This window comes from Carassius gibelio, chromosome A2 (assembly GCF_023724105.1).
Source record: "Carassius gibelio isolate Cgi1373 ecotype wild population from Czech Republic chromosome A2, carGib1.2-hapl.c, whole genome shotgun sequence".
NCBI classification, from domain to species: Eukaryota; Metazoa; Chordata; class Actinopteri; order Cypriniformes; family Cyprinidae; genus Carassius; species Carassius gibelio.
In genome coordinates this window covers 10,420,770-10,440,597 of record NC_068372.1, presented here as the reverse complement: position 1 = coordinate 10,440,597, position 19,828 = coordinate 10,420,770, and the positions used below count along the sequence as shown (strand labels likewise).

The 19,828-nt window shown below is 36.5% G+C and overlaps 1 protein-coding gene across 3 annotated transcripts in view; it reads right to left on the bottom strand.

Annotated features, from left to right (window-relative positions):
* The window catches only part of LOC128022630 (PEX5-related protein-like), a 56,936-nt gene extending 41,585 nt beyond the window's left edge, over nucleotides 1-15,351 (bottom strand). The window contains exons 1-2 of one of the 3 annotated variants that reach the window (XM_052610368.1): nucleotides 15,021-15,351; nucleotides 4,889-4,981 (exon numbers count right to left, since the gene is read on the bottom strand). In XM_052610368.1, the coding sequence (XP_052466328.1) occupies nucleotides 4,889-4,981; nucleotides 15,021-15,041 (114 nt within the window). In that variant the 5' untranslated portion in view covers nucleotides 15,042-15,351. Of the gene's footprint in view, nucleotides 1-4,888; nucleotides 4,982-8,216; nucleotides 8,348-15,020 lie in introns of those variants that run through there. The other 2 variants (XM_052610377.1, XM_052610385.1) reach the window with 2 other exon arrangements.
* Nucleotides 15,352-19,828: the final 4,477 nt, after the last annotated feature.

Genomic DNA, 19,828 nt, shown 5'->3' with positions numbered 1-19,828 from the left:
ACGGAAGAGAAGACAATGCTGAATGAAGTGGTAGTTTTTGCTATTTTTGGACCAAAATGTATTTTCGATGCTTCAAAAAATTCTAACTGACCCTCTGATGTTACATGGAATACTTTGATAATGTTTTTCTTACCTTTCTGGACATGGACAGTATACCGTTAACACAGCTTCAATGGGGACTGAGAGCTCTCAGACTAAATCTAAAATATCTTAAACTGTGTTCCAAAGAGGTCTTACGGGTTTGGAACAACATGAGGGTAAGTTATTAATGACATAATTTTGCTATTTGGGTGAACTAACCCTTTAATATTACTCCGTTGCACCGCTGGTGTAGTGGTACCATGCTAGATTCCCATTCTTGCGACCCAGGTTCGATTCCCGGGCAGTGCATAGGCTACTTTCTGGGGAAGTCGTGGCCTAGTGGTTAGAGAGTTTGACTCCTAACTCTAAGGTTGTCGTCTAAGGTTTGAGTCTCCGGCTGGCAATACCATGACTGAGGTGCCCTTGAGCAAGGTACCGAACCCCCAACTGGTCCCCGGCTGCCCACTGATCCGTGTGTTCACTGCCGTGAGTGTGCACTTTGGATAAGTTAAATGCAGAGCATGAATTCTGAGTATGGGTCACCATACTTGGCTGTATGTCACGTCACATCACACAATAAAATGTGAATGCACCTTTAGTTTTGGTTCACAAGCTAACAGTTTAGCCTAGTGCCTTAGAAAAAATTGTGATGCAAATCTTTGGATTTTTGCCATACATAATACAATGGCATTTTTTGTGGCTTGTCAATAACTGAAATTTTTATGGCTTTCAATAATTTAAAAAACAACTGGCCCTGACACAAGTAAGCACTGAGAGTGCCCCTCACTTCATAACAGAAGCAATAAATGATAAATATGGGACACATAAGGGAACCCATTTATCAGCCTTGGTAAAGGCCTCTTGGTAATGTGTAAAGAATACAAGGTCCATCATGAAATCCTACAAGTACCATACTCCTTTTTTACACTCTAAGGTGAATTCACAAAATAGTTGCAGAGATTTATTGACAAATCACCCACAATCCAGTTTAACTAGGGTTACCATAATTTAGTTTTCCAAAAAGAGGACAGTGTGGTTGGTTGGTGTTCAAAGTAAAGGCTAAGGCGCCCAAAGTAGCGCAATCTCAAATATCAAAACTCAAAATATGTAATTTCAATACTAGGGCTGGGTAAAAAAAATTGATTTTTCGATTAATCGTTTTTTAAAATGTGGTCGATTCAAAATCGATTCTCAAAGGCCATGAATCAATTTTTTTTTCATATTTATTTCCGCAGACATTGAACGTAAGATTAGCGTTAATCTAATTACAAATCTTCTCCACTAGATGTCACCCTCTTATGTGCCTTGTGCGATGTTACCAACGAACCTGTCATTCATTCATTCTGTTTAAAGCAGTGGTTCTCAACCCGCGGCCTGTCACGAATTCAAATGCGGCTCACCATATGCTGAACACACACACACAAAACTTTTGCAACTCGCTTGAAGTTAAAGCAAATGAAAACACCATCTACTACGCAGCAATCATCCTTAATTGAAGAAATGTGGCAAAACATCTCTGGAGAGAACCTCATATTATTAAAATCGAAAGTTCTTTCCATATTTGGATCAACACAGGCTACATTTGTGAACGCACATTTGTGCGTCAGGTCATGCTCCCGTTCGCGTCTTACAGACTGCATCTTAAAGCCTCTTATACTTTCAGCGTCCGCGAGTCCGTTATGGACCGCTATGCAGGCTTGATGTAAACATCGCCATCGGAGAGTGTGTACCGAGGCTCTGAGCAGACAACCGCGCGGACAGGTGCGCATGGTCAGTTGTCTTCAAAAGCACAATTGCACATGTTCAGGCAGTGTGAAGAAGCCCATTGCCAATCGAACCAATCGGGCCAGGCTCGGGCTTGTGAGGTAAATGAGCGGTCATGTAATGTGTTTCGATCAGCGCAAGAAAGATGCGAAAATGTATGCTGACTAGTTGAAACGGAGGCTTGCTTCTAACGATTATGTTTTGGTAGCACCAGCAACTAAAGCAAAGTCTGAAGTTTGGAAAAGTTTTGAACTTGTTTATAATGAGAATAATGAGTGAATAATGACGCACCATCAGTGAGCGCAGGAGCGTGCTGAAGCCATCTACAGTGGATTCAATCATTTTCCTGCACAAAAACACTTAGGCCTTACCTAATCTTGGTGAGTAAATGTTTTTCAAATAATAACTAAATATTATTTGAGTCTTAAAAGCATAATGTAGACAGAGCAGGCTATATAAGCTAATGTTGGCATTATTATTTTATTATGTCAGCTGCTATGGCGAAGCAAATCCGGCAGAGCCTTTATCTTAATTAATTTCGTTATTGGCAAATACCCATCTTAATTTAGAATTTATCTTAATTAAATTTTTTAAGAAAGAATTGTTTTTATTGGTGCGTTGGCCTATTTATATACTAAATGAGCCTATACCTAGGGCTATTTATAGAGTGCTGAGATGTTACGATGTTTCAGAGGACTTATTTTATTTCTTTGTTCAAACTTCCAAGTGGCCTATTACGTTAGTCATGTATAAATTATGTTAAACCATAAATGACTCATTCCTGACAAAAGGCAAAAGAGCTGTGTGCTGCGTACATTTGAATAATATCGGGTTGTAAATGGGTTCAGGCTTTTAAAAAGCTGTCAATCAAAATGTACGTGTCGGGCTCGGGACATGTCGGGCTTAAAGGGGGGGTGAAATGCTATTTCATGCATACTGAGTTTTTTACACTGTTAAAGAGTTGGATTCCCATGCTAAACATGGACAAAGTTTTAAAAATTAAGTTGTACGTTTGAAGGAGTATTTCTGTTCCAAAAATACTCCTTCCAGTTTGTCACAAGTTTCGGGAAGTTTTTTTCGAGTATAGCTCTGTGTGACGTTAGATGGAGCGGAATTTCCTTATATGGGTCCTAAGGGCACGTCTGCCGGAAGAGCGCGCGCTCCGGTATAGCAGAGCACTGAGAGCACAACAGACATTCACTTATCAGAGCGAGAGCATCGCGAAATGTCACAAAAGGAGTGTGTTTTGGTTGCCAGGGCAAGACAACCCTGCACAGATTACCAAAAGAGAAACAGCATTAAGGGACCAGTGGATGGAGTTTATTTTTACAGAGCATCAACAGAGTTGTGCAAGTGTTTTTGTTTGTTCCCCTGCATTTCGAAGATGCTTGTTTTACAAAGCAGGCCCAGTTTGACGCCGGATTTGCACATCATTTATTTCTTAAGGATAATGCAGTCCCAACGAAAAAGGGTCACGATCGTGTGTTGGAACCGCATGCGGTGAGTAAAACTGCTTAAAATATCTCTGTGTTGTTAACTTAGCTATCGGCGCGTAAGCACATCAAGTAAACAACATGCGATGTTGTCAACAAACTGCACTTTCCACATGTACAGCTTAAAAAAAAAAAAAAGACGACAAAGTGGAACTTAGTCATTTTCCAAAACTGCTAAGCAAATATATACAGTTTCAGTACATACCACACAGAGACGTTGTTGCTGATGCTGCTCTTGTTAAATTTCAGCCTCTGGATCTGATTCTGGATCATAAATAAACGCTGAATCTGACTGTTAGCCATGGTTTGTTTTGGTTGGTTTTGTCCTCACGTAATGTCACAGCTTCCAAGGGCTCTCAACGCAAAAGCCTACTGGCGCTCGTGATTCTTTAGCTCCGCCCACACGTCACGCCTCCAGCCGGTCGTGTTTTTCCGGGAAAAATCGGTACAGACTATCTTTCTCTTATGAATATAATAAAACTATAGACTTTTTTGAGGTATGAAGGATGCAGTACTACCCCCCCCCTTAACTTTTAAGGCCCGATTACAGCTCTAATACAAAATCAAAATTGAATCGATTTGAGAGCTTGTGAATCGAAATCGAATCAATCTGGAACATCTGAATCGATACCCAGCCCTATTCAATACCTAATATACATATTTTACTGTCACTGTTAAGCATATTGATCATAAACACATCTAAAAAGCTTCCTACCAGAGGCCCATCTTCACAAAACTTAATTTATCTCACAGTTTTATAGAATGCAAAATGTTTGAATATACAAGCTTTTCAGTTGAATGTAATTTCAAACCTTTAACCCATGGGGGAATTCAAGTCATGGCAACAGTTTCAATGTAGCCCAATTTGATAAATGCGGACTTAAAAACCCTGCATCCAACACAACCTGCAGGAGTCAGATTTCACTGATCACGGGTTGAGAGGAAGAATGGCTCACAGACCATGCTTGAGGATTTGCTGCTGAGGTAAATGACAAATATCTGATCTTCCTTTATGCAATGTGCACGTAATCGCAAAATTGAAAGTGAACAGTGATCACCCATCCAAAAGAGATTATTCTTCGCATATTGATAGCGGCTTCCTGATGCGTGAAAATTATGGGACATTCTAAAATGCTTAACATGGTTTAATTTACTATAACAGTGATATTAACAGACCAAACTCACTAAACATCATACTAATAAAGTATACTATCTACAAAAAATCAGATGATCCCTGAATATGATCTCAACATGTTTAATAACATGTTTAATGTTTAATTTTCCTCCTATAGAAAAACATCATAAGGCTTAACGTGTTATTAAACAAGTTGCATTCATATTCAGGGCTCATCTGATTTTTTGCACATACTGTAGTATTCTTCATTAGTATAATGTTTAATGAGTTTTTTTTTTTTTTTTTTTTATCACTGTCTTAGTACATTAAGCCACATTAAGCGTTTTCTTATAACGGTTTTCTATGGGAGGAAAAGGCTTCACACTCACACTTAGTGCTCCCTGTTGTTGGGTGTATGTGCTCAGTCTCAGCCCACCTTGGTTGTCACGGTGAGCAGGGGTTTTCCATCTGAGGATGCCATACTTGGTAGCTCCATCAGCACCATAGCAACCGCTCTAGAGTCTTTCCCCTACAACAGTGAAATCATCGAGTTGTGTCAGTTTAGTTCTGTTTATATAAAATTATATATATATATATATATATATATATATATATATCTAAGCACCACATCTAAGCACTTAAGCCAATACTGAGATGCTGAGAGCTGGAGCAGAAACAATTCACTTGCAATGTTTAACACTGCAGAATGTCATTTAAACATCCCAATGTATTTGCTGAGTTTAACAACTACAGTGTTGGTCCCCTATTGAAATTCGAGATAATCTTACTGTGCTGTTTTGTGATCAATGAAGTGAACATTTAATGCAACAATATATGGTCCAGCAACAGAAAAACATCAGGAAGATTTTTCTTTAAACTCTGAAGCCATTTAAAAAAAACAAAATACATTTCATAAAAATGCTATCAATAAGTTGTGTGTTTAAACTAATTTAACCTTACTATAAATTGCCTATGATAGTTGAGGTCTGTGCAAGAAACTGAACATTATTTAACAAATTATTACTTGTAATCCATAGCCTCAGGCAAACAGGGAAATTTATTTTTCATCAGGTCACCCCACTTAACATAAACAATGAGAAACCATTAAAACATAATTTTTTCAATTAAAAACTGCAACCAGCCCACAACTCTACAACTCAAGCCAACCCCCAAGACTGTAAGAAATTATTCTGTCGTCATGTATATTTGAATTAATGTTTTTGGTTAAAATGTATTCAATATAATTGTGTTTGTGAATTTGAGGCAAATATTTAATTACATTAAAAAATAAAAATGGTTGGAATAAAATATATCCATTGTAGTTAAATAAAACTTAAGCATTATATTTATCTAATCCCAAATGGAGAGAACACTGAGTGAATTCAAATTAATGTAATCAGGCTAATTTTAATTGAAAAGCACTTCCTGTTAAAGTGCGCTTTTTTTTTAAATGCAGCAGGCCTACAAGACATTTGAAGAGAGTAGGCTACAGACAGTGAATGTTCATTTTCTTCCACATTGCTCATCTTGCAAAATTTAACTGGTTGACTTAAGTAAGAAAACTTTGTTTGTTATCACTGGGATAGTAAGAAGAACGCATGTAGTGGTATATTACAGTATAAAATGAGTTAAAGAAAAAGAGACTCAGCAGCAACACAAAGTTGGCTTCTGTTGGAAGGCTTTAGTGTGATGTTGTTGCGCTATAATATGAACACAGCATTATACATTTTGGAAGAATTCTTATGTATCGAAGTCAAACTTTTATTTTAAAGGATGTGGGTTACCTTTTTCTCTATCATGGTTCCTAGGTCTTTTGCGTGTTAATATCATATCCTCAGTATGTTTTTATGAAATTGCATAAATAAGTACATTGCGTTTAATTTTAAGGTTCCATAAAGCGCAATATTTGGGGTTATCGCTGGAAGAGCCTCTTATATTTCAGACGGCACTTGACGCACTTCCGTTGGCTTTACTTCTTGTGTGTGTGGAGCTCGTCTTCCCGAGGCAGGTAACATAACTTCTCTCTGTTTCACTGTTTTGTTGCAACTTGCAAATGTGAAGTTAACTTAGCTAAATCGACATGAAATCTGTCTATTAACAGTGTTACGATTAAGAGCCGCAATTTTATTTCTTTTCATGCAGAAATCTGTTAATTTAAGTGTGGTAATCTTAAGTTGGCACAAACTCTCTCATTTTACAGCTAAACCGTACACTAAAAGTTTCTGAAAACATTCAAGATGTAAAAATAAAAACTCTTACTTTGACGTAAAAAACGTTTTTTTCCCCACAAAGTTTCAATAATGTCATTAAAATCCTTAAAATTAAATCTAACTCTTTACACTTTACAATTCCAGAATGTTTAGATATACAATTATTGTGGAGGAGGACTTCAGTACTCTGACAGTGGCAAAAAGTATTGATTAGACAATTTATATGAGAGGTTTAAGAGGCTAAGAACTGATGTGATATCTTTGTCGCCGTCGTGTTTCAGATCAATGCAGAATTTCAATGAACAACTACTGTACTTCTGGAACCGAAATTTATGGTGCGTTACACCGTCACACTCCCGAGCTACTGACGCTATTTCGTGCCAAAGATGGAGCACTTGGAAGAAGACTGGAGATCATAATGGAACTGCTGCAGGAACAGTAATTTTCCAAATTAGAAGTAGCTTTGTTCCATAAGATTTCCAAAAAAAATAAATAAGGACATCAAACTGAATGATAGTCAATTGTCCTCCAGAGCTTTAGTTCAACCAAAAATCAAAATTATGTCATTAATAACTCACCCTCATGTTGTTTGAAACCCGTGAGACCTCTGTTTATCTTTGGAACACAGTTTAAAATATTTTACATTTAGTCCGAGAGCTCTCAGTCCCTCCATTGAAATTGTGTGCTTGGTATACTGTCCATGTCCAGAAAGGTCAAAACATCATCAAGTAGTCCATGTGACATCAGAGAATAGAATTTAGTATAGAAGTTAGAATTTTTTTCGAAAATAAATTTTGGTCCAAAAATAGCAAAAACAACGACCTTATTCATCATTGTCTTCTCTTCCATGTCTGTTGTGAGAGAGAGTTCAAAACAAAGCAGTCTGGATATCGCGAACGAATAGAATAGTTTGATGTAACCGGATCTTTTTTATGACGAACAATAGACTGACTCGTTCACGAGTCAAGAACCGGTTGCATCGGTTTTCAGATCACCAGTAGTTCTTCCGGACAGTTCAATTCAATAAACAGGTTGAAGAAAATGGTTCACCGGTTCTTTTGATCTCGACGTAATGGCGTCATTTGCGATTATTGCCCTTGATTCAAGCCTTGGTTTACCTGGGCTCATGAAATTAGCACAGAATCAGTTCAGAATCAATCACCAAAAGAATCAGTTCGGTTCAGACGCTCTGTGTGTCAGTCTGCCTCACGCTGAATCACACATGCGCAGTATCATCAGCTCCTCGGTTCTCGAATCGGACGTGTCTGACAGAAACAGTTCTTGACTCATGAACGAGTCATTATCTGGCTCGGCTCGGTGTTTATCTTCAGTTCTCTCTTCACAGCAGTTCAGTCAGTGTACTGTTTGAGTAAATGAATTGAGGTTGAGTTATTCATGTCATAATTTTTGGGTGAACTAACCCTTTAAAACCTTCATGATAAACTTGTGATTTCTTCAAAGCTGGAAGAAAAATATAATTCCAAACTTCTAGTTTATTGCACACATATTAAGCAAAGATCACAGCTTCTGGTAAGAACCATAAACAAATTCTACCTTGAAAGTCCTCCAAGCAATACGATGGAGAATTAAGCAGCCTAAGGCTGCATTAATCTTTGCTCATATCCGAGGTCAGTGTCAGCTCCACTGATGTCAACCAAAGGATTATTATTCAGCAACCACACTCTAAACAAAGAAAGAGAAAAGCCCCAGTTTTATATGAATCCATGAAATTGTCACAGTAACAAGAGAAAAAAGTTTGGCTACAGCATATTTACACAAACCATGAGATAATAGACTTTGAAGACGGAACAAGATGCAAGTTTAATCTGTGTGCTATGCTTAAAAGTCAAAGAGAAAAAAAACCCTGTGCTATTTTCACTGTGCTTTTTTCAATTTACAATAATCCTCTGTGTTTTGCACCTATTTTCACCAGGGAATATGTGTGCCATCAACCACAGATGCTGTGTCAGATGGTGGTATGTGGTCTGTGGTGCGTGATCCGGTTCAGAAAAAGTGGCACAACAGCTGCAGTGTTATCAGCCAAATTCAGATGCTTTAAGTGATTAGCAGTTGAAGCTGCAGTGAAAAGCAACCTGCCTCAGGGTTCACATCTGACCCACTTTCTGAAGGCAGGAGAGAACTTATTTTATAGTGAGCAAGCATATGTGTCCTGTCTTCAGTTCTCAGAGGATTCAATGAAATTTAAGCATACTGTGATACAGAATCCATCCAATCCATTAGTTTACAAAGAAAGTTCTGCACAATTTGAGATAAGCTGGCCATGGGCCTGTATGAGATTTTGACTGTATGATTACCTTAAGCAAAAACGTCATGGTTTCACAGTATCACGTTATTGCCGTTACAGCTCTAAAATGTGTTACTTTTAAATGACTGAGTAAAAAAAAAAATTCTGAGCAACATAGAATTTTTTTCTTTGTTTCCTAAAAAGAATAAAAATAAAGACTGACATCTTTAAACTAAATATATACTGTTATTTAATTTTAGTTATATAATACATAACATATCATTCATATAATTTCTTATCATTTGGTTATATAATTTCATATACATAATTTGAATAACCCAATTTGAAGCAAAAACAGAATATTCTGACTAGCTTTGTGAAATTCTACTACATGCCTGAACGAAGCAAACAGCATATGCTCTGAATGAGATGCAGATTCACTCTCTGACAGCAGGAAGCACTTCTAGAACACCAGATAAAGCCTTTCCTTTACCGCTGTAAACAAAGCAGCACTGCGTTGAAACACTGCTTTAATATGAACTATAAAGAGATTAAAAGAAAATACCACATAAACTTTTCTGAAGACCGTCAGTTCCCCTAAGAAACACATTCATATATACCCCCAAATTAATACTGAGGATTTTCTTCCAATAGTTTGTGCATCATGAACAGTGAGTGATCTGCCTGCTACAGTATTTTTCTCTGTGTGTCTGTCTCAGCATCTCTGGCTTGTGTTAACTGGCGTTTACAGACTTCATATTTTCACATAAATATATATTTTTTTAATTGCTGCATTGCAAAGCAGTTTGTGCAAGTCCAAAACAGAGACAAATAAGACAAAAAACAGCTGATTGCCGATTGCGTAAGTTCCAGGGGCAGCTCCTTAAGCTCGGCCATCCTACACACACATGACAGATCGCTTGCTCGCACAAAGGGGCACAACTATCCAGTGTTAGAGGAGTATACAGCAAAAAATGTGGGTGCCCCCCTTACCCCGACTTCTAAATAAATAAGTGTGCCGGTCATAATCATGTATGGGCATGAAATTATACGTTTCATTAAGTTTATTTAATGTTTATTTCCATCTCTGTCTGCACTAATTATTATGCAAAAAGAACACAGTGAATAGGTTTGTAAACATAACTTCAAACCAAACTGGACATTTAGTTTGGTGTGGTCTAACTAATATAACTCCTACCTGATATCATCACTGGTCTCATCTTTACTTGATGCCATCGCCGACCTCATGTCTGTCTCTTTTACCCCTTCCCTGTGTTCTTCTCCACTAAAACATTGTCAAACAAACATTATGTAATAGATGTTCCATATTACTTTTTTCCATATTAATAATATTAAGAAATGAACCTGTTGGTATCAAGTGGCTCCCTCTACACTTCCACCTAATGTTAGACCTACCTGTTGCCTTCCCCTGTCTGTCCTGATTCACCATCCTCACACCTGAATGAAATAAACTCACTGTTAAATATAGCAGCCTAAATTCAAATTTTAAATCAGCCTAGTGATGGCATCAGCTAAGACAACTATTATGCAGTAAGGTTGTGCTGCTGTTGAAATTACATTAACATTTTGGATTATAAAAAGTACAAATATAACATCTATTTGTTTGCATGATAAACCAGCCTTATTGCATAAGTAATGTTTTCCAGCTTCTAGTCATTTATTGTACATGCTAACTAATATTTTTCACTTTTCAGCTCAGCAACCTTGGTTTTTCATATTATAAGCTGTCTACATATTCTGTCTGCTACATTCCCAGTGTTAGAAAATGCTAGCTAGTCTGTTAACATGAATAATGTATTTGCAAGCCTCCAAGCATAGACGTCACATTTTAAATCCTACCTGTTGCCTTTCACCATCCACTTATTTAGCTGCTGTCGCATCCCTTGACATGCCATCTCCTTTTCCCTCTTTCTTTTTCTATATTTAGCCCCCGAAAGCTTGTTGCTTTATCCAACTTTTTCGAGTTTCAACAACAACTCACTAATGTTACTGCTGCTCACTCAGCGCTGACGGTGCCCCGCCCACTTGCGATATTACCCTTCTATGTCTAAATTCTTTGATGGAATCTTATGAGGGCACCGGCGCCTAGCCTGTTAGTCCTCTAAAATGTATATAACTTTTTTTATATAACTTTTATATAAATTTATATAACTTTATTATTAAAAACAAAATTTAACCATCGTTTTGTCGCCCCCCATGGTATAGCACATGCCCACTTTTTGTGGCACTGCTTGCACCAACAGGAAGAAAAGGGTTGTGTTAGGGGTCGAGTCAGTCTGTTGTTCGTTATCTGGCTCGGCTCGGTGGTCATCTTCAGTTCTCTCTTCACAGCAGTTCAGTCAGTGTACTGTTTTAGTACATTAATCACTCTGGGATATTGGTTTGTTTAAACTCGGAGGGAGTGTCAGCCACATTAAAAAAGTTAACAGCTTAAGTCATTTGTGGATTAATGCGTATTGGAGACGCGAACTGTTTAAAACGATTCAGTTTGATTTGGTGAACTGAATGATTCGTTCGCGAACCGGATATCCAGCTGCTTTGATTTGAACTCTCTTTCACAACAGACACGGAAGAGAAGACAATACTGAATAAAGTCGTCATTTTTGCTATTTTTGGACCAAAATGTATTTTCGATGCTTCAAAAAATTCTAACTGACCCTTCTGATGTCACATGGATTACTTTGATGATGTTTTTCTTACCTTTCTGGACATGGACAGTATACCGTACACACAGCTTCAATGGAGGGACTGAGAGGTCTCGGACTAAATCTAAAATATCTTAAACTGTGTTCCAAAGACACGGAGGTCTTACAGGTTTGAAACAACATGAGGGTAAGTTATTAATTACAGTACATAAATTTGCTATCTGGGTGAACTAACCCTTTAATGCCTTTCCTGTGATAATCTCCTATTAAGTGAGATCACATTGTATGGTCACTTATTCCTTATATGAACTGTTTCAAATGCAAGACATTGATTGCATGAGATTAAGTTTGTAAATGGCAGCCTGTGCCCCTTTGTAGTGTGTACATATACTATTTATCATCAAACTGTGATAACTGTGACTAAATTTCAGTATACGTATGTCTGACACCCCTCAAAAATTCCTGCCCCCTTCTCGCCACCCCATCAATATTTTTCTAGATCCGCCCCTGATGCTGTCTAATCAGCATCTTGATACGCTGCACCTGTGAGGTGTATGGATGGATTATCTTGGCAACGGACAAGTGCTCACTAACACAGATTTAGACAGATTTGTGAACAATATTTGAGGAAAATTAGGCCTTTTGTGTACATAGAAAAAGTATTTTGAGTTCAGCTCGTTAAAAATGGGGGCAAAAACAAAAGTGTTGATTTTATAATTTTGTTCAGTATAAGACCTCCTGATCTCTTATCATGATAAAGTTCCTATCATTTTTCTTTATTCTTTTCTTTTTCTTTTTTGCCTTCTACATTATTGCTTGAGATCTATTTTTTCCAGGGCACCATCACATTCATTTTCAGCCTTAAGTTTATATCAAGTGTGTTGACCAATTGTCATTTTTAGTCCTTTTTTTTCATGCAAGCTATTTTGCCGAGATTGAAATCATAAAATGGAATTTACTACCATACTATTCATTAGTATTCCTTCTCAGGGTAAAATGAAACTGATGCACCCTGAGTTGGTTGAAAATCGATAGCAATATAACAAGAGTTCCAGGTGGGCATAAGGGCACCATATCAAATGCATTCTCTCATCTGAGAATTTAGGAAAATGTAAAGTTCTTTCTTATTTAACTAGTCACTCTCTGTGTCTTATAACCAGATTCAGGGCATGCAGTGCTGTGAGTGGCAGAGATCTGTGGGAAGCTTGTGTAACATCCATAAACCAGCACCATTTGAGCCTTTAAAGGGGTCATAAACTGCATTTTTTAATTATTACATATTGTTTCCTGATGTGCACTTATAATGTTACTACAATCTTTACATCAGAAAATGTCACAATTTTGAAATAAAAGGCCATTTTCTACCCTGATTTGAGCCCTCAGATTTGAATGCTCTTTTGGAAGGGGCGTGTCTGCTGTGAGACTTCAGAGGAAATGCCCATCGCTATGATTGGCTGACCTACTAAATAATTACATGTGGAGCTCTCAAAACCCTTCTATAAATTTTAACTATTACAGCTGTTGAGATTAACTAATCGTGAAAAGTGTTGATTATAGCATTATATTCAGAGCTACCCCAGTTGCATGAAAGGTTCATTGTAGCAGATGCAACGTGTTTTCTTCAATGCTTTCATCATAAATAACAGTGCAAACATGATGTAAATAAAAGATTAATTGATTATAAAATCATACTGTGTGATTGACAGCTCCAGTTTATTATTATATATTCTGTATATAATTTAATCACAATTTAAATAACAGATTATTTTCATGCTACTAAGAGAAAAAACATATAGTTAATCACTGGCTTGATTTACTAATGCATTAACAGCAATAAATTATTTTCAGTCAAAGAACATCTGACTGTGCATGAATCATTACATACAGAAATCACTGATCGCAGATTAGGCATTAGAATGAACACGGTTGCTTACATGTTGTGGTATTACTGTCTGATAATGTTATTTATAGTCCAGTTTGCTCTTCTCTCTTCATCTCTCTAATCCTCCAGTGGGCAGGGCCACAGACGTGATGATGTAGACGTAAGCATGGATCTAATTCTGCAGAGGTAGGCTTTCACTGCACTATTACATCATAAAGTGGAAATATCTCAAACAAGTCGTTTTCTTAGCTTTACTTCAATAAAAACTGTTTTTGGACTAACAAGGAAGTTTTGAGCTCTGAAACTTACAGGACTTTTTTATAAGTAATATTACCTCTTACATGTCGGAAGATCAAGGAAAATTGTATTTCTCAATTCATGACCCCTTTAAACAACTTGAAATTTAAAAACATTTAAAAACATCACAACTGTTCCTCATACTGCACCTTTAAGGTACCAGAGGGGAACTGTTGATGAAAATAAGCAGCCACAAATCATTATGCAGCAAATTACTTGCAAACATACAATACACAATTACTAATTTTATCACAAAGCACATATTTTCCTTTGTTTAATCATGAGAAATGTGACAAAATCCTATGGTCTAATACCATACTACTCAGATTTACGACTTATTGAGACAGAAGACACATTAATCTTGAAGACTCGGAAGCAAACACAATTAATGGCAGTTATGCACAGGATCGTCAGTCATGTGAATGGCAGAAGGCAATATCTAAGTTCATCTGACTCTATGATGATCAAATTCCTTTCAAGTGCAAAGCACAGATGTTGAGCAAGCAGTCATGCATGGGTCATGACATCAATGCTCATTTTAGTTTCATCCAATTTTTAAGTGTTGAAAAGTTTAAAAAGGAAATAAACCTATTTTAAACACATTAAAGTTCTTCAAAATCCATGAGCTAACATATGCTAAGACTAGTTGTTATATAAATTGCATGTGCATACTTAGACCTGAACACATACATGTGCATAAATACACACAAGTTTACTGGTTAATGTAAATGTGACTATTGATTTTAAAAATTGTGCAAGACATGTATACAAGCACATCTTGAATTCACATAATGAAACAGTATAGGATAGTATATCCAGGATGGGATAGCATATAGCTAATTATAATAATACGATTATGATGTATTTTACCACATGGTAGGAAGGTTTTTTAAAGTAATTTTAATATAAAAAGTTTCACAGGGTTTTCAAAGAGACCTTATTTCGAGGGAATTTAAAACAATGGTTAGCTTATTAAATGCATGAATACAAGATCACAATGTTCAGACAGGCGTTTAAATAGGACAAAATAATGCCTTGAAACATTCTTTTTTTCTACAGACTTAACGTCCTCCTCCTCTTAGACTACAGTTCATGCTTATGTCATGAAATCTGTTTTGCCCATTGGCCACATGCTAAAATACATCTTAGAGAACAGTAGAAACTCTTCAATTTAAGGAAGATTTAATTATCTTATGCCCAAGTATCGGTAAATGAGATGCCACATGCGCCGTTGGCCAATAATAAATGAAAGAAGTACACGAGCTTACCTGTGAATGTCCCCCGTACATATTCAGTCCAAGTGCTGAAAACACCGGCGTGTGTTCGTACACCGCTACTATAAACTGTCAACGAGGAGAAAGAGGTGCTATCCCTGAGTCTCGTTACTGAGATGGTTTCATGCTCCAGCTGCGTCCACGTGAGGATTCCTCTAACAGGACCTTTCACGAGACCGTGCATCCAAGATTCTAGCGTTCATATTACGCTGTGAGCTTCGAGGTAGTGGGTTCACTGCGTTATATAGCTAAAACTGTGAGACCATCCTCCTTTTCCCTCGGGTTTTTGGACTCCTTAGTGGAAATGTTCGAGTCCCAGTTCATTTGAGCACGGACACGCCTCATTTAGGAGTAGCCTGTGCCACCTCCCATAAATAACATCAACACTCGAGATGTGCTGCTGCTGCCGGAGTGCATCAGTACGCTTCTCTACACTTTTATTGATTTACTGTATGTTGTTGAGTGATAATGGGACATGCTCTGTTAATCTAATGATATTGGTAACATTTTACAGTGTTAAACATATTTAGCTAGTAGCTACAGAGATTCAAGATATAGCCTAATTCCATCATTTAAACGACATCCAACAAAATAAGAGGGTATTAGCAAAGTATTGCACTTTACTATTTAAACTTATTTAAATCACATTGTAACAACACTATTGTTTAGCATACTGATCTCTACTTACAGTGCTTTGTGATTTAAGGCACAGATAAAAACAATCCCTATTTGTAGATTTTTTATTATTATTCATGCATTGTGTTTTATTTTTACCATTATTCTTAATAATGTTTTGCAGATTAGCATAAAGACCACTATCAAATGATTATATAGAGAGCAGTATGCCACCTCTCATAAATAGCATCAATAAAGATGTACTGCTGCTTCAGTACACTATACTGTACACTTTTATTAATGTACTTTATACTACTAAGTGATAAGAGGGCTTCTGATGAGAGAGAGAGAGAGAGAGAGAGAGACATTTTTATTATTTTATTCTTTCATTCACTTATTATTTAGTATTACTGTAATGGAAACTAGGGGTACTGGAAAAAGGTTCCTTGCTTGGACCTCCAGTACCCTGTTCCTTCCATCACTGTCTCATTGGAGGTATGCATTAAGATTGATTGATTCTTGCTCAGCATCCAAGCTTAATCACAAGTGAGACCCACATTGACATATGCACTAAAAGTCATCCACTCTTTGCTGTATGTCAGCTTCAAATTATTGAGCTGACATGTAATCAAATAGTTCCACTCCCTGAGTCATGACTAGCAAATGAGGTCAGGCCATAGAATTCCTCAATAACTGGGCAGGGAAGTGTATTTTACCACATGGTAGGAAAGCTTTTTAAAGTAATCTTAATATAAAAACTTTCACAGGGTTTTCACAGAGACCTTATTTCAAGGCCATTTAAAACAATGATGTGCTTATTCAATGCATAAATACAAGATCACAGTGTTCAGACAGTTAGGCATTTCCAGCAAAACTTTTATGTGACAAAAGAATCGTGCCTTCTAGAATTAGAAAATCATCAAAAAGTTTATTTCACGAATTCCATTCAAAAGGTGAAACTGTGTATCATTCATTACACACAGACTTATATATTTCAAATGTTTATTTATTTTAAAGGTCCCCTTCTTCGTGATTCCATGTCTTAAACTTTAGTTAGTGTGTAATGTTGTTGTTAGAGTATAAATAATATCTATAAAATTCTAAAGCTCAAAGTGCCAAAAATTCCAAGCGAGATATTTGATTTAACAGAATTCGCCTACAAAAAACGACCCGTTTGGACTACAGCCCTCTAGTTCCTGTAGTAATGACGTCACTAAAACAGTTTTTTTGACTAACCACCGCCCACATGAATTCACAAACGGGGGCGTGGCCTTGTTGCGCTCCGACGGAGAAGGAAGAGCTGTTTGTTTTTATCGCCATGTCGTTGAAACGCTGTTTTTTTTTATCTTGGAGTCCAATCCTCTTTGTTTGGGCTTCCCAGGAACGCTGTACTTTGAGTTTAATGGTTACAATTTATGTTTAACTAGGTTCCCGAACATTATAATGCACATGTAAAACTATGTGCAGCTCATTTTGCTGAGGACAGCTTGCTGAGGACAACTTTCTCAATCTAAATCAGTTTAATGCCGGATTCGCACAAAGATTATTCTTGAAAGATGGAGCAGTTCCCTCTTTGTCTGGAGAAGGCGTTGTTTATGGACCACAACCGGTAAGTGTATTTTATTATTTAAGTTGGTGCGTTTAACAGTTTCTGTAACTTTTTACACAAAGGGCAACGCTGTTTAGCTTTGTTAACTAGATGTTAGTGCTGTGCAAAAAGACGAATGCGGTTTTCATGCACATTTCGTCAGTAAAAACGCTCCTGTGACTATAAATACATCTCCAGCACATGTGTTCTAGCCCAATCACGTTACCAGGAGGGCAGCCTGCTCTCAGCTGCTGTCGAATCACAAAACAGGTAAATACATAAATTTAATTGTAATTTAATGTGCTTGTAACACAGAGCTCTGTGAACAGCCAGCCTCTTTTGCAATGACCTTTTGTGTCTTGCCCTCCTTGTGCAAGGTGTCAATTGTCGTCTTTTGGACAACTGTGAAGTCAGCAGCCTTCCCCATGATTGTGTAGCCTACAGAACTAGACTGAGAGACCATTTAAAGGCCTTTGCAGGTGTTTTGAGTTAATTAGTTGATTAGTGTAGCACCAGGTGTCTTCAATATTGAACCTTTTCACAATATTCTAATTTTCTTAGATACTGAATTTGGGATTTTCCTTGGTTGTCAATTATAATCATCAAAATTAAAAGAAATAAACATTTAAAATAAATCAGTCTGTGTGTAATGAATGAATATAATATACAAGCTTCACTTTTTGAATGGAATTAGTGAAATAAATCAAATTTTTGATGATATTCTAATTATATGACCAGAACCTGTTTAGTCCAGTATGCTGGATACAATGTTAATATTTCTTACAGTGTGCGTTTCTCTTTTTTCTTTGGGAGCTTTTTCTGCATGAAAAAATTATCATTTTGTGATATTTTTCAGTGCCAATAAACACTTGCTCATTTGCACTCATCTCAATCGAATGACTGAGCAGTTCAGGTCAGTCGTTCTGCTGTTTAATGTGCTGGCTGATTTGACCTCACATTGACTACTCAACGTGTTTCCTGATATTGGCAGTGGGAATTCTGGAACTCCTCATTGAACTGTTTATCCAATATTTTGTCCATCCTGAAGGTCATCTCTGAAGGACATGAAAAGAATGTCTATAAATATTGATGGACTTGCCTTTATAAATTTTTCTTTGCGTTTCTTACATTTTCTGCTTATTTTTTTTTTTTTTTTTGTCAATCAACTGCTTCCAGTCCACCTCATCTCTTCATCACATTCTTCTCATTTTCTCCAGTATTTACCCTCTTCAGTCCTTTCTGCTGCTTTAGCTTTTCAACCTGAAGACTTTCAAGTTTCTATGCATCATGGGAAAGACTTGACATGGAGCAATGTGAAAATATGAATATTCATGCTCATAGGTGTTAACAATGATTGTTTTGTGGAGTAATCCCAACATTTTCAAATAGTACATTCTGCATTTATAGTCCACTAGTCCAGAAAAAAAGATTATACATGGAAATGGTATATATGGTGATTACATTTACATTTATATTTAGTCATTTAGCAGACGCTTTTATCCAAAGCGAATTACAAAGGAGGACAATGGAAGCAATCAAAAACAACAAGAGAGCAATGATATACAAGTGCTATAACAAGTCTCAGATAGCTTAAACGCAGTACAAATAGCAAGGGCTTTTAAACAATATAATAAATAAAAAGAAAATAAATAGAACAGAAAAAGAATAGAGAAAGCTAGCTAGCAAGCTTTTTTTCTTTTTTATAATTGTATAATAAATGAAAAGAAAAATAGATAGGATACAAAAAGAATAGAAAGCTAGTAAGATTTTTTTATATAATTAGAATAGTGAGTGCTAAAGTTAGAGGGTCAAATAAAGATGGAAGAGATGGGTTTTAAGCCGATTCTTGTAGATGGCTAAGCACTCAGCTGCTCGGATTGAGTTTGGCAGGTCATTCCACCAAAAGGGAACATTTAATTTAAAAGTCCATCAAAGTTATGATTACATGCAGAAGTATACAGTGCATGGTAAGTTAGATTTAAAATGCCAAAAACAATTGCAAATACATTTCCAATGAAGTTCCTACCAGACAAGTAATGCTTTGACAGTTCATGCTTTTACAATTCGCATTTAAACACAGACAATGATGTTGTACAAATTACATGTAAAATATTGTCACATTATTAAAAATATGCAAAAGATTGTATGTTAAGGAGTATGCAAATTATTATATATCAGGTGACATATGCAGATCACTGCATAGTATGAAAATTATATAAAACATATAAAATGCAAATTGTGTCAACCTAATAATGTTTTATGTATTTGTTTTCTCTAACAAATATATAGATTACCGGTCAGTACAGTACATCAAGATATTCAGCACTTTTTGACATGATATATTTCCTTTTACATTCAGTAAAAAAAAAATGGCAGTTTTACTTAACAAATATCTGGCTTTGTTCAGAGTGCACATTCACAATTGGTGAGCATCACTGAATTAATCTCTGTCATGACAAAGCAATTTTTTTCAAAAGTCATTTTACACATTTTTTTTTTTTCAATGAACCCACTTGCTTTTGAGAGGCACGTATTTAAACAGACCTCTCTCTATAACCATCCATCATACAAAAATCAGTTTAGGTTAAGTTAAATTTAG